This window comes from Phyllostomus hastatus, unplaced genomic scaffold (genome assembly GCF_019186645.2).
Source record: "Phyllostomus hastatus isolate PE091 unplaced genomic scaffold, TTU_PhHast_1.1 phas_scaffold_193, whole genome shotgun sequence".
Classification (NCBI taxonomy): Eukaryota; Metazoa; Chordata; class Mammalia; order Chiroptera; family Phyllostomidae; genus Phyllostomus; species Phyllostomus hastatus.
This window is the reverse complement of record NW_025334015.1, coordinates 10369172-10385035: the sequence shown is the minus strand read 5'-3', so window position 1 is coordinate 10385035 and position 15864 is coordinate 10369172. Positions and strand designations below refer to the sequence as shown.

Here is a 15864-nt window from a genome sequence, read left to right as displayed (position 1 = left end):
GAGAAAGAAGAATACAGTTAGAGGAATCATGCTAATATCAAACTATACTACAAGGCCATAGTAATCAAAACAGCATGGTACTGGCATAAAAACAGGCACGTGGATCAATGTACCAGAGTAGAGAGTCCAGAAATAAACCCAAAACTTTATGGTCAATTCATATTTAACAAACGTGGCAAGAACATGCAATGGGGCAAAGACAGTCTATTCAATAAATGGTGTTGGGAAAATTGAACAGATTCATGCTAAAAAATAAAACTAGACTACCTTCTTATAGATGATGTATTATAGAATTATACACCTGAAACCTATATAATTTTATTAACCAATGTCACCCAATAAATTCAGGAAAAATAAAAAGAATAAATTTTTTAAAAAACAACAAAAAACCCCACAAAGTGACCTATTTATTATTGTAGAATCAAAATGACAATATGGTTTTCCCTGATCCTATGTATACCTTCTTCAAGGAGACTTTTAAAAAGATCTCATTTGATCTCATGAAACTTTTGATGATTTTGTCTGTTCCTATCAACACTGCATGATTTCAAATGCCGGTAATCATATTCAAGTTCCAAGTGAGCTCCCATGACTTCTGCGTTCCAGCCCCCCGCACATACAATGCATGTTCTAATGCCCTAGGCTTGTACAGCCGCGTGTCTTGTAGGATCATGGTTATGGACTCCAAGGGCATTGTGCTGGTGGACTTGGAAAGCTTTTGTCTACTTTCATACCTCCAAAATGTTGATTGCTTTGTAATGCTTCTAGTCACTATGCATGTTCAAAACATCACTGTACTCGTGTGGAAAAGCCACTGTTACATTTTAGTGTCATCTGTCTCGTTGACTTCTGACAAAATGAAGTTGGGGTTGTCATAGCCTCTCTTCATTTTGGCTCTAGCATCTCTCTCATTATAAAGGCACATGGCACAGTGAGGGGTATCCACTTCCACTGTCTTACTAAAGTTATGGAAATCTACTCGGTACTTCCCTTCCTTGGTCTTGGATACTATGGGAGCAAAACGGTAGCCCCAAAGCACCTCTTCTGGGACATAGGATGTCCGGACTTGGCAGGTAGCGCTGGTTGATTCCACGGTGCCATCTAAAAACACCACTAATTCAAAGTCTTGCTGGGGAAGGGTTTCTGCTGCCATGTGGAAGAAGGGGCTGTTGTGATCGATGATGTGGTAAATTGTCAGCGGGGAGATGAAGAATAAATTTTCATTCCCAGCGTCAACTACGAAGTTGATATTGGTCTGGTCCAAAATAATGGTCTCTCCCTCGGGAGTGACTGTGGTCTTCAGAAGCTTCCCATATATGTGACTGCCGATGAGGAGGCTCTTCCTAAGATTAGCCACTCGAATTAGGAGACAAAGCTTTCCACCCCGCTTACTGATCACCGCGTTCTTACTGAAGGTAATGGTCTTCGCACGCTTTTTGGGTCTGGAGATCTTGGCTAAAATGGCACCACACATGAAGGAATTGATGATGACTCCAAGTATAGACTGGAAGATAAGCAGGAAAATGGCAGTGCCGCACTGCTCCGTCACACACCTGAATCCATACCCAATGGTCACTTGCGTTTCCAGAGAAAACAGAAAAGCCGAGGTCAGACCATTAATATTCTCCACACAAGGGGTGTGGTTGGCAAATGGATGGAACTCAGGGAGGTCTTTGTGAATATAGGCCACGGCGTACCACAGGAGACCAAAGAGGAACCAGCTCCCCAGGAAGGCCGTGATGAAGATGGTCATCTTGTATCTCCACTTGAGGTCAAGCACGGTAGTCCAGATGTCCACAAAGAAGATCAGCCTCGTCTGTGCCTCCACATTGCCAAACTCGATGTTGCACCTTCCGTCTTTGGAAACCAGCCTCGTTCTTCGCCGAGAATGCCCAAAAAAGCGAGTGACGAACCATTTCCGAAGATGTTTGAACATTCTTTCTGTCAACGCCTTGATCTGAAAACACATCAAAGAAAAACAAAACAAAACAAAATTATATTTGTAGCAGCAGTGACGTCGGTGACTCACATAAAGAGTTACTTATGTATGAAAAGACATTCCAAACGATCCGGAATCTGACCATTTGGGCAAGCTGACAAGTTCCTTCTGGATACCACAATCCTATTTTCAATAGAAACTTTCCACCAGAGACCATGTGGCTCAAACATAAAAGGGAAAATAATTCCAATAAGATAGAAATGGAAGGAACCTAAGAAGGTTCCTGACCTCCCTTGCACACAGCCTTAAAAATGTTTGTAATAACCACCATCAAGAGCTGTACTACGACTTTCTGATATAATTCTTTTAAATGAGCTCTCCTTTTAAAAAAAATATAAATGTAATGGTATGTTAAGCAAGAATATCTGTGAAAGCAGAAGCTTGATGCACCATTTACACTTTTTGTGAGATATAAAAATAAAAAACTATGAAAAATAACAGCTCATCAAATATACTGCCCAAACCACGTTGTGTAGTGCTATTGGTACTTACACACCAAGAGGAACCCAGATTCAATTCAGTCCTCTCACACATTAAATGAAGGAATGGAGACTCAGAAAGTTTCAATGACATAGTCAAAGTCAAAGTCACATATCTAATGAGTGACAGAATGACAACTAGAGCTTAAGGTCCCCTGCTTTCAGTCCAGAGCCTCTGCCATACTGCATCTCAAGTATGACGTTTTCTCTTCTAAACTTAAATTTCCCTGAAACATTTTAAGACAAGTATCAATCAACTTCCTTTTGTTTTTAATGCTCAACACTGTTTAGAACAAAGTTCCTCAGCATGGTGTGGTCCAGTCCTACCGCATCATCTCCGAAGTTTCCTCAGTGCACCTACAACCCTGTTTCCACTCCCTCTTCGTGGTGTGCCAAGATCCCCCCGACAGTAGCAGGATGGTCACCGTCAGTCAGTACCACTCACGTCCTCCCCTGCTCCCGAGCTGCAGGAACACCGGGCTCCAGTGTAAATTGTGACTCTGTCGGGGAAGCCCCAAGTTTCATTCATCCCCCTTTCCCAGCTGCTAGCACACTCTGTGTATTTAATTAATTAGTATTGATTTAAAAAAAAAAACATAAAGGGACTAATTCAGTCAACTAATTAAGCCCTTGAAATACAATCTGATCAATGGTCTCCTGTTGATGACATTATCTTGCCTCCCATTCTACAGCAGGGAGTGAGGGGATTTCCCCCTAAACAGCCAACAACAACGAAACCAAGGGGTCATACACATGAGCTTACCTTGTCCTCTAGGTGTGCCCCCCCACCCTAAGGTGGCTCACCCCAGTTAGCAGTGTCTTCGTGGTATTTTTAATTAAATGCAAATATGTTTCTAAAATAGATTTCAAAATCCCCCTTCAACAATGTGTTTATTCATGCAAACTAGGAAGCGAAACCAACTTAGCAATAAACTTTAAACAAAACTGATATTCCACAGTTTCTTGCTTAAGGTCTTGAACCAGATCTTGAACCAAGCTCAAGAACTCAACACCGAGTAGAAGCAGCAGGAGAAAACCACAGCTGGGGTGATTTGAAATTCTGAGGACAGGTTCTAAAGATACATATATTTTAAAAAGCTACTAGGAGAGCAAACAGCAGTGCACACATTCGGAGGGGCCTGCCCCCACCCCACCCAACCCTCATTGACCTCAAGTCCTCAGAGAGCATTCGGGGATGGTCCCAAGTTAGACTCACAGAGGGAGAAAGAGGTGCCTCCTTGCCCAGTCGCTCCCTTTCTCCACACACACCTCCTCTCCCCGTGCTGACAATCCCTCGGGTGTTCTCCCTTTCCCAGGTTCATGGAAGCTCACACTGTGTAAAAAGTTCTCCATAGAGTGGCCCTCACATAACATAGTAAATTCTAAAGCCAACAATGATCCATTGCGCCCACATTCTCTTTGCCATGCATTATAATGCCAGAGATGGCTCCTAACTGCCAACTTCCGAGGGCTTTTTTTCCCCACTACTCTTCTCCTCCTGTCTCTCTTAAATTCATTTTGCTTTTGCAGATGAAGACTATTTCTGTCGTGTGAATAAGTAACCCCTGACTTATCTCTCAGGTAAGTGTGGGTGTCCACGCCTCTGGTACTAATAAAATATCATCAGCCTGGACTTGCAAAGAACTGAGACAAAGCCAGCCGGCTTCTGCTGCCTTCCCCAGATGGTTCGCACTTACCAGCATCCTAAACATGCCCCAATCTGAAGCATCCATGGCTGCGAAAAGCAAGGACGTGGTGTTGGGAGTTGGTCTCTGTGTGCAGGCTGATTTCCTTTAGACCCAGCTTAATATAATTTAGTCTTTGGGTCAGTGGACTGATGCTAATTGGTATTAGCTTAAAACACTTCATTGAATAGTGGAGTTGTGTGGTTTAAACCAAGGCAATTGGTTGGTCTCAGACCAGGTCCCAACCCGGGTATATATTTTATCTGTCCAACCCTCACATGGCTTGAATACCGTCATGCTAAGACATGACGAGCCACCGGCTGAGGTCCCTGGGCAGCCGGCGCGGGTTGTGTTCCGGCACTTCTCTCCTTTCCTTGCCACGCTCTGTGGCACTCCTGCTGTTTGCCCAAGGTCGTGCCTAATAACTTTCCACCAGAAACAATTAGTTACCATCAGTCTCCCAGCCTATTCTCTGAAACACGCGGCGATGCTGAGATTTCCAAGTGTTGACAAAGACACAGGGGAACATTTAGACATAGATGAGTACATATTTGTAAGATGAAAGTAAGATCACATAGTTGTAAGATGAAAGAAAGGTCACACCAGGAAGAAATCAGATACTGTGTTAATCTCGCTATACAACACTCCCTGTTATGTAAGACACTGAGATTTAAAGGCAGACTTTATTTTGGGATTTATGTGATAAAATCTGGCATTTAGCGAAGGTACTTTTCTCATGTGCTGTTGATTTATTTATTCAAAGAGTGAGAAGAATTATACCTAGAGAATGCAAGACTACAGGATAAATCCATCATTCACACAGCACACCCTTTATCCACAGCACATATCCAGCTTTGCTTAGACAATGGCATTTAATCCAACCACAGACAGAGCCAATGTGCATTTTTGGAACAATCTGTTGATTTAAGATTGGCTATGGTGTCTGGGTTATGTAACATGCACAGTTTTTAGGTTACTTTCTATTTAAATCAGTAAATCTTAATAACAAGCAAAAGGCTATATATTAGCTAATATTTACCAAGGTATTCTTAGTGGCCAGCCAAAGCCAGTGAATTACTTAAGCATTATCGCTCTGTAAACCACCCATTCCCATAAAATGAACTTCTTGTAAGCTTTCCAAACATTGAGTGTATGCTGATTATGTAGGATTTGAACAAACAGAGCTCTGTTCCTGTTCTCAGGGGGCTCCCAGTCGAGTAGGGAAGTGAGCTCAGTAAACAGGCACCTGCAATGTCCTTGGTTTGTCTAACGCCCAAAGGAAAACCTTTTCCCGAAGATCTCTGTTAGATGGGTATCCATCCCCTGCGAAAACCTGGCAAAACACTCATTGCCTCTGTGTGCGCAGAATGCATTTGTCTGTTACTCTCCAACACTGCTACGTCAACATCAGTGCGTGCTCCAGGCACCATGTGAGACGCCAGGGGAGCTACTGTTTACCAAATGGACACAGGCCTTGTCACCGTGAGGAAGCTTCCAGTCAAGGGTGGGTGGGAGATGCCAGCCAGCGAGCTGAAAAACAGCCCATGTGACAGTGGCCAGGAGAGGACGCAGAGCGAGGCTCTGGAGAGCAGCTCATCTCAGAGGCAGAGAAGTGTCATCCAGGCCAAAGATGGAGGGGGGCATTTAGAGGCACACTCAGTACGACTGCTATAAATATGCTTTGATAAATTAATTAATGTATGCATAAATGCAATGAGGTTGCTGTACTTATATGGCTCCCTATAGAGATATTTTTTAAAAGATTTTATTTATCTATTTTTAGAGAGAGGTAAAGGGAGAGAAACAACAATGTGTGAAACACCAATATTGCCTCACACATGCCCCCAACCAAGGACCCGGCCTGCAACCCAGGCATGTGCCCTGACCAGGAATCGAACCAACGGTTTTCCAGTTTATGGGATGACGCTCAATCCACTGGGCCACACCAGTCAGGGCACCCCTGCAGAGACATATGAGAAGAGGCGTCCCTGTGTACATAGTACTAACCACGGTGCACTGCTGTATCTGTGGCCCAGGCAGGGGCACCAGAAGAGGGCAAGCAGGAGCTGAAAGACACACCCAGCATGGAACAGCTAACGGTGCCAGGGAATCCGCAAGCCAGGGCCACTGCACTGGGTGCTCAGTAGGCCACTTGAGGCCGCTTGGTTGCAGACCTAGAGGAAACACTGGTAGAGAGAACAACGATCTAGATCCTTTTCCAAGACAAGTCATCACAACTCTAAGTCCGAAGTCTCTCCTATCTAACCACCCTTCAAATTCCTGCAAACAAACATATTTTCATCCCAAATCTCCTTTTCTCCGTGAAAATGCGCTCTTCATTAGCATGCCACACCCACGTCAACCAAACCCGCTTCATTCTAAATGAGGTGTGTAGAGCGTATGCCCATTGATAATATTTAAAAACCCATCCAGAGGCTGTTCTTTGGCAGGTATCTATGTGAGAACATGCCGCGGTATATCTGGGGTTTCCTCTGACACTCGACACACCGCCCCCATCTGTCCCTGCATGCTCAGCAGCCACTGTGTCAGAGACATAAGAGATTATCTCTTCTTTAGGATTTTAAAGGCTATCACCTCTCCATTTGGATGAAAATACGCTTACTGCAGTCTGCCTTTTAGTCAAACCTCTCAAAGCCCATGCACAACCTTAGTTCCCTTCAGGAAGTTTCTGAGAGTCGGGACTTTATGTAAGAGTGTTATGGGGCCTGAGAGCAGAAGTCAGATGATTTCCTGTAGTCCCTTTGCAATAGTGGTGAAAAAGAAATTCAGGTTTGCATGAAAATGCACTGCTTTGCTTCAGGTGAGTCCACTGAATCAGTCAACGCTTCTTGAGACCCTAATCATAGTGAGGCATGGAATTGGATCATGGGACAGGGTCTCGGGCTTCCTAACCAGTGTAATTGAGCAAACGCTCTATGTATCTAGCATCTACCATGTGTTTGGTGCTAGGCTGGGAAACCAAAGACATAACAGTCCCTGCTCTCAAGTTGCTCCCAGGATAAGTAACTCAGTAACTGTAGCACAGAAACTTCACTGCCCTCAAAGGGTTGAGAACAGAGTTTTAAAGCAGCCATCAAAGAGGAGACCCAACAAGCTGGGTGTCAAGCTGGTACCTTTCAACACACCTTTGCTAGGAGCTCAAACAAATGCACCTAAGGGGACTTCCTGCTTTCTGTGAAAACGGTCTCAAGCTACTAGAGGACAGCCACCCGGCTGGACCTGCAAACACCCCGAGCCCCGAGGAGCTTCACGTCATCTAGCTCCCTGAACTACCCTTTTTGTATCGGAACTTATTGTGAACAGAAGGCATTGTTTCCCTTTAGTTCGGTAATTCTGAGGGAAGTTATTTCTGGTGTCTTTGGCACTATCAGGCAGCTCTCTTGGGGTCAGCATGGGTTCTAAATAGAACTTGGCAGGACCAGTGGAAACAATTTTTTTTTGGCTGCATGGGCTTATAAAGGGGCATCTGAGCCTCAGGACACTTCCAGGCTAGACGGTGGAATGCACTTAAGCATCACCCCACCTTTGGGGTGGGTGTCTGCATGGGCCTTGTCCACCGTGAAGCCCAGGGTGGGAACGCCTCCCAGGCCTGGCTCCATCCAGGGAAGGAGTTTGGGAACCAGAGCCAGGGCATCATGAGGTCTGCTGGGGCCGGTGCCCACCTCAGGAGCGCCATGCTCTACAGGTATCTCTGGAGCCAGCTGGTCCAGCAGCACTGTCTGAATACCAAAGAGCCGTGCCACACACAGGGACCAAGAGAGGGTGGAAGACCTGGTCCAGGTCCAGGGCATTCACAGCACAGGTCCTGGCAACTGGAAGGAACTCCAGCTTGATTAAGCACAGACATGGACTTGAACCTCAGTTCTGTCGCTTAATGGCCAAGTGACCTGGGCCTCAGTCTCCTCTCCTGTGAAATGGCTGTATTTCCAAAGGTTGTAGTATGGTTTTTTAACCACTTTATTTACTTGTTTATTTATTGATCCTCACCTGAGGATATACTCATTGATTCTGGAGCGAGAGGAAGGGGAAGAGAGATTGAGAGAAAGAGAAACATCAGCCAGTTGCCTCCTGAACGCACCCCAGTAGGGGACTAAACCCATAACCGAAGCAGTGCCCTGACCAGGAAGTGAACCTGTTACCCCTTGGTTTACAGGACAATACTCTAACCAACTGAGCCACACCAGGGCAGTATGTTTTAAATGCAATCACATATGTGAAATTCCTAAAGCATAGTAATTATGCAATAAACTATAGTAACTGTTATTATTAATTCAGACATTGAAGCTTGGATAGCAGTTAACCAGGAGTCACTGACCTGGGCCACTTAGTGCCTAGCATGCACAGTCCAGTGGGCTGTGCTGGAGACGACAGCCAAGGGAAGAAAAAGGCTTCCAGAGAGAGTGACCAAGGCTCTGACAATCCGTCCGCATCTATGAACTATGCCAACATCACAGCCCATTCTCCCAACGTGGGATAGAAGACCTGGGGATGGCATGCGTGTTTTTATGAAGGATTTGTCTACAATCAGGGCAGCCACCTTATCTTAGTGAGGTGAGAACAGGGAAGAGGGAGAGAATTATCTCTGGCAAGGCTGAACAGAGGCGCGGTATGAGGGCCAATGTTGCTCTTCTCTTACCGTAGACGTCCACGAGGCTTTGCTGGCACCACCAACAATATACACTGCCCACCGAAAAGGGGGAAGCAGCCCCAGCACTGGGGAGCTGGCCGGGCCCTGACGGCTAGGTCTTGGTGTTCTCCGGTTACACCCAATTTCACAGAACATCAGCATCAGACAAGGCCACTCCATAATCATGTCTGAACACACACAAAATGCGAACATGGTCCAAACCACAAAAACAAACAAATACCCCACATCCTGGCTGAAATGAGTGGACCACTGCATCTTCACCAGTAACGGCCACGGTTTCACACCAGTCTTCACTCCTTCAAGATAATGAGATTTATTAACACACTCAATCATAGAATTACCCCTACTTCCTGACATCTAACCCAGAGCCAAGTGTTGCTTCCTTCAATATTCCCCAAATCACCTAAAACCAGCCCAATCCTACTTAAGTGCTAGGACTCCCTCAGTGCGGCTTCCCAGGTTCCTCAAAGCCACTTCACAAGTCAACTGGTGAGAAGCAATTTCAGAAGTCACACACATATATACTTTGCACCTACATTTGCTTTTGTATCAGGATGTAAAGAATGAAGGAAAGCTAAGATAAAGATGGAAAGAAGGAAAGCAAAGATAAATGCAAACAGTCATTAAAATTAGTTAAAAATTGCCCTGGCTGGTGTGGCTCAGTGGATTGAGTGCAGGCTGCGAACCAAAACATCGCAGGTTTGATTCCCAGTTGGGGCACATGCCTGGGTTGCAGGCCAGCTCCCCAGTTGGAGACACATGAGAGACAACCACACACTGATGTTTCTCTACCTCTCTTTCTCCTTCCCTTCCCCTCTGTCTGAAAATAAAGAAATAAAATCTTTTTAAAAAAAGAGTTAAAACTTTTAAGTTCAGTTCTTAAAATCTATCTAGTTAACTTACTTACCTGTGCCATTTGTCATCCTGAGATAATTACACTCTCACCTTAACCTGGCACCCCAACAGGAAGTGTCAGGAGATCTGCTGTCCCCACCAGTCCCGCCAGCCAGGAGCTGGTGGAGCTGGACTCAAGCAAGATGTCTCCAGGGACTGGTAGCCAGTATGCATTTGCTGCGGAGTTAGAAAACTATGCTAGAAGCTGACCCTTAGATCCTAATTCTGTGTTGTTTTCAATGTTGTCTCCTTATGGCTCCTCTTTATAATGATTTTTAAAAAGATTTTATTTATTTATTTATTTATTTATTTATTTATTTATTATGAAAGAAAGGGACAGAGAGGGAGGGAAACATCAATGTGTGGTTGCCTCTTGCACACCCCCAGCTGGGGACCTGGCCCACAACCCAGGCATGTGCCTTGACTGGGAATTGAACCGGTGACTCCTTGGTTGTCAGGCCAGCACTCAATCTACTGAGCCACACCAGCCAGGGGTCTTTATAGGGAATTTTGAAGTATTTTGGAAAAGCTAGTGTGTCTCCTGCAAACAAGGGTCAAAAGGGGGCGCTTCACCTCTGCTCTGATTCAGAGTTTAAAGAGACAGCAACCTATCCCTGGGTGCAGGGCGAGGGCTGACAGCAGAGTGAGAGCGGTAGAGGCCAAGAGAAAGTTGCAGAGTTGGATCCACTTGGCCTCTGTTGTAGAGACTTGCTAAGAATTTTCCCTTCTAAACTGCAGGCGTCCTGCACCAGACTGAGCCAGAGTTAAGGTAAGTGAAGGCAGAAGTGAAGATGCAGAGCTAAAAATAAGCAAAGAGAAAGACCACGGCTGAGAAAGTCTCTGGAGAGGGGCAACACGGCAATGAAAACTGCCCTGGAGAGCTTCAGTATCCCACTCCCAGCGACAGGAGACTGGTGCATTCTGTGTGAACAGCGCCCCCTAGAGCACAGTGCAGATGGCATCCCCTGGAGTCTCCAAGGTGCATCAGACACAACTGCATGATCTCTCACGTGCATTAACGTATTTAATTCTCACAACGACCCTAGGAGGTGGGGAACTGAGATTCAGAGAACTTAACCAATTTGCAGAAGGTCACAAAGCAGAAAGCCAAAAGAAGGAAAAGTCTAGAAGAACGTAGGTCAGCCCAAGGAGCCCTTGCTTTTAAGCCCTAAGGCATCCTCAAATGGTTAACAAACAATGCAGAGCGAAGGCAAACATTCACTCAGAGCCTACTTAGTATGCACCAGGAATGGCGATTTTCCATATATGTCCTTACTTAATGGAGAGATCTCATAAAAGAGCAAGAGCTGGCAAAAGATCAGATCTCTTTTAGATACTGAACCTGAAAGGAGAGTGAGGGTCTAGATTAGTGGAGAGGGAACAGGTTTTCAGGGACAAGACAGAGAATGAGAAAAAGCACCACAGAGAGAGAGAGAGAGAGAGAGAGAGAGAGAGAGAGAGAGAGGGAGAGAGAGAGAGAGAGAGAGAGAAGCCTGGCGTGTGGAAGGGTGCGGGCCCCTTGGAGAGGGCACAGAATCAACTGCACTGGATGCAATGGTGCATGTTGGTGGAGAAGGGCCTTCTGATGCCAGGCAGAGTTCAGAAGTGGTGAGGATGCTACAGCAATTAGGAAGCAACCGAAGAGGCAGCTGAAGATGTTCTGTTGAGCACTGGACTTACAATGGAAGGTTGGAGGTTGTCCTGGCTTGAGCTTGTGGGCATCGGCCTGAAGTTACAGGGATGCCATCTTCCATGTGGAGGCACCTGAGGATATGCACGGTGAGGTTGTTGCATCTTCTACAGTCGGAAGTTTGTCCTCATGAGGATGGTCACTATGGGAGGAGGGGAGCTCCCTGCCACGCCACCCAGTGCACAGGGAGTATCTGCCAGTGACAGTGAGCTGAGCCCTTCGGACTCACTGCTCTAGCAGAAGGCAGAGCACCCTTGCCTGGCATCAGTCAGCTCAGCAATACTCATTGAGTGCAAAGGTCAAGCCTAGACAACCTACTGCAGCTTACAGAGACAAGAAGACACACACTGGCCCAGCCCTGCCTCACACCAATGGTAGAGACCTGAGCAGGTGGCTCAGCCCTCCTGAGCCTGCCCCACGTGCTCTTTCCCCCACTGGGAACTCCTGGTCCTCCACTCTACCCGGCAGGCTGACCTCTTGGTTTCAACTTAAATGTCCCTTCTCAGCAAGAAACTTAAATGTCAGTCCCTCAAAGAGAACGGAGCTCCTGACCACCCCTCGCCCCATTTAAGTCAAGTTGCTCCCTCACTACAATATTATCTCCTACCATTCCCTTTTTATTGGTAGGACGTACAGTGATTTTTAAGTAACAGACTTGCTTCTGTGCTGGTCTGGGAACAGTAGCTCCATCCATCCCCTCCACGGCTCTACCTCCAGTGCCCGCCTAGCTGAGGGCCCGGCCCAGAGTAGGTGCTCAAGAAATATTTGTCAAAGACAGAAGTAAACACAGTGAAGGTGTGAATGCCTCAAAGTGCTTGATTTGCAGGAGGGGCTGTGGAGAGGGGAATGGAGCCACCACCCCACTCCCATGGTGGGACTCGGTCTCCGAGCACTCGGAGAGGGCAGAAAATCGGGGTATGGGTACTTGGCCTATGTGGCCTTGTGGCCTCGGGCTCCTCACCCCCTAACCTGTATCTGGCTCTCTTGCAGCCTGGCTCATGCACCGGCTCGTTCACCAAGAAAGCACTGTGTGCAGCAAGCCACTCGCCTCTGTCGGAAGAGTGCAGGAGGTGACGCTCCAAACTTCATGTGGGAGCAAGGCTCAGAAGGGCCTTCGGGAGCTGCTGGGCATGGAAATCCCTTCTCTTGGGTTTGGAATTGGCCAAGCTGCCTTTGCCAGGACTCAGATGGGGGTGACACAGCAAACATGGTTACTGTCAGAAGAAGGAGGACAGGTCCCTACAGAACCCTGGGTGACATTTCAGTCAGCCGGGCTGGGGAACAATGGGCCCCCTCCGAGCAGGAAGTGTACTGACAAAGGCGGGTTCTGCCTCCCGGGGATTCTGACTTTAACTCCAGTTCCTGGACCCTTAAGTGCACTCGGGCTGGACCTTCCACGAGTCACTGGTGAACTCCAGTGTCCGATGAGCTCAGGACTGCAGATTAATTTGACGCAACACCCCAGAAGCTTTCCTAGTCTCGTGGCCTTTGTTTTCATTGATATTTGGAAACAACGCCATTGCACTGAAAATGTCATTGTATGTGTCTTGACATATAATCTTACACTGAAAACAAAATGTGGAATATTCTCAAAAGATGATATGTCAACAGAAATTGCTTGCATACAGTGAGTCATATTGCTTAAGATGTTTGATATTGAATGGAATCCTTTGCTGAATTATTTTATAAGGTGAAGAATAATTTCTGCAGATAAGATACTCTCTCACTTGTCTACCTTGTCAAAGTATGTGTGTTGGGGGGAAAGTTTGTTTTTTTTTTAAAAACTGGACCCATCTGCAAAGAAATGATTCTGAAATCTCATCTGTTGAGCCACCCACCTCAAATGTCACTGGATTTTAATAAAAGAATTTGAATGTTTACCGAAAGTTGTATTTATTGTGTGGACAGAGATTCTGGAATTAGTCTGACCCTTCTAGTTCTCTGCGGTCTGGGCTGTTATGACATCAGCTCAGTCCTTTCAGCCCAGAAATTAATGAATTCCATGTGGATTGCAGGCCCTGAGTATACTTTTCCTGCGTATCTGCAACAAGTACACTTTTTTTTTAAGGAAACATATGGGATTCCAAACCTTGGCAGTTTATAAAATAAGGGAATGATTGAGCTAATGCCATAAATATAAGTGCTGGGCACCAGGATTCATGCCGCTGCACCCACAGCGAAAGGGTGGTGGGTGGGCTGAGCCCAGCTGTGGTAGCGGGGAAAGCAGGGGACACAGGACAGCAGGTCCTTGCATTTGGAGGGCACACTGGATGCCTTCTGACCAGCCCTGCACTCTAGCTCACGTCTGAAGTGTCCTTGTCACAGCCGCGACAGGTGGCCGGCCAGGCAGGAGTTAGGAAGTGGGTCTGTGGGGTTTGAATCTGGATTCAGCTCTGACACCAGGCATGACCTGGCCTCTCAGTGTGCCCATTTTTTATCTGAAAATTGGGAACATTCATATCGATCTTACAGATGGACACAAAGAACTTAGACAACACTTAGACGTGCAAAATGATCACGCTTTAACACTTTCGGTAATACCCCCTGCAGCTCTGACTCCTCCTTCCAGTTCCAGCCATGCACTGAATGAGAGATCCAATCCCCTCGTTATCTGCGGGACCTTTAATTCTGGGCTTCTCTGCGCCGGTGTCCAGGCCGCAGTAGCTCTGCACTTCCCAGAAGGACCCTGAGAAGGGCAAGGCTCCGGGATCAAGCATGGGGGTTAGCTGGAGAGCCAGCGTTCCTGTAGGTTCTCCTGCACTGCCCTGGGGAGCTGCGGAGGGTCAATGATTACCAGCTTTGGCTGGGGGCCTGCCAAGCCATCACAGGTACATTAATGGGGCGGCACGTCACCCACTCTCCCATGTCCGAGTGCTTTCTGGGAAAGCCCAGGAGGCAGAGGGAAGCAGAGCCAGGAGTCTCGGTGACCCCGTTGTTCCATGCCACAGAGCCACCCTTGGGTCCGAGCTTCTTGTCACCAGACAGAGCCCACCCAGGATGCCCCTCAGTGCAGGGACACTGCCGCAAAGACTCCCACCCGACTCCTCCCGTGGCTGGGGAGCTACTCCTGTCATTGCCTTGGGATGCTCTTTACTGATTCTCTGGTCTGCCCATGAAAGAAGCGTGAGTGGGACCAGGGGATGCCACCCCAGACCTCAGGGCCAGCCGGGGTGGGGCAAGCCTGGACCCTCGCTGAGTCTCAGCTCCCGAGAGAAGGCCCAGGAGCCTGCCGCAGACCTGCTGACGCACTTCCTCTCATTCCTTTCGTTTTGTGTTTTTTTCCCCACTCAGTGGTGTGTATAATAACCTAGAAAAGGTGAAGGTAAATTCCATTTATTTCCCCTTATTTTCCCTTCTATCATAATCAAATCAAAAGAAGCCTTTCCATCTCAAAAACACTACTTAGCCTCTCTGAGCTGTGGTTTTTCATAATCAATTGGTGATTACAATGTCTATTTGTTATGAGGATGAAATGGAAAATACATGCTTATGCAAAAACTTACACACAAATGTTTATAGCAGCATTATTCATACAGTAATAGCCAAAAAGTGGGAACAACCAAAATGTCAACCAGCTGATGAATGAAGAAATCAAATGTGGCCTGTAGATGCAGTGGAATATTATGTGGCCAGGAAAAGGAATTCTGGTATATGCTCAGCATGGAAGACCTGAAAAGCATCGTGCTAGTGAAAGAAGCCCAATGTTGTATTATTCCTTTTATACTTACGTCTATAATGGGCCAATGAATAGAGAAAGAAAGTTAGGTCGGTAGTCGCCAAGGTGTAGGGGATGAAACAAAATGTGTCTGGATGTTTCTTTTCGAGGTGATACAGATATTCTAATGTTCAGTGTGGGACTCGACAACCTCCCCTGCTCATCCTCATCCTTCCTCTTCACTTCTGGTCCTCAATTCCTCCTCTTCTCGTTCTACTTCTTCCAGCACCAGCCAGAAACAGGACCCCAGGCCCTTGCTGGCCCCTTGGCTGAACTTGGCACCTCCCTCCTGTAGCAAGTGGCCACTGTGGTTCTAGAGGCATCATCAAAATTATTTTCTTGGTCACAAAAGCCTGGGAGTACAGAAAGCATGTTTCCGTTTATCCTCACTCTCTTCTATTTTTTAAAATCCTCACCCAAGGACATGCTTATTGATTTGAGAGAGAGAGAAATAGAGAAAGACAGAAACATCAATGTGAGAGAGAAACATCGATCAGTTGCCTCTCGCATGTGCCCCAACCGGGGACTGAACCCACAACCTAGGAACGTGCCCTGACTGGGGATTGAACCCACAACTTTTGATGCACAGGACGACACTCAACTAATTGAGCCACCCAGCCAGGGTGCTTCCCCTCACTCTGAAACAGAAGCTCTGCTAGCAGACAGAGGAACAGGTGTACTCCTGGCATCTATGGAAGAAATTCTTCTTCCCCACCTGTCTGGGTGGCAATGG

At 46.7% G+C, this 15864-nt stretch overlaps 1 protein-coding gene across 3 annotated transcripts in view; it reads right to left on the bottom strand.

Moving 5' to 3' along the window:
• Positions 1 to 394: 394 nt before the first annotated feature.
• KCNJ1 (potassium inwardly rectifying channel subfamily J member 1) overlaps positions 395 to 15864 on the bottom strand; it is a 28154-nt gene continuing 12684 nt past the window's right edge. For 2 of the 3 annotated variants that reach the window (XM_045860270.1, XM_045860272.1), the window contains exon 2: positions 395 to 1957. In XM_045860270.1, coding sequence (XP_045716226.1) covers positions 818 to 1936 — 1119 coding nt within the window. In that variant the 5' untranslated portion in view covers positions 1937 to 1957 and the 3' untranslated portion in view covers positions 395 to 817. Of the gene's footprint in view, positions 1958 to 4175; positions 4360 to 15864 lie in introns of those variants that run through there. The other variant, XM_045860269.1, reaches the window with a different exon arrangement.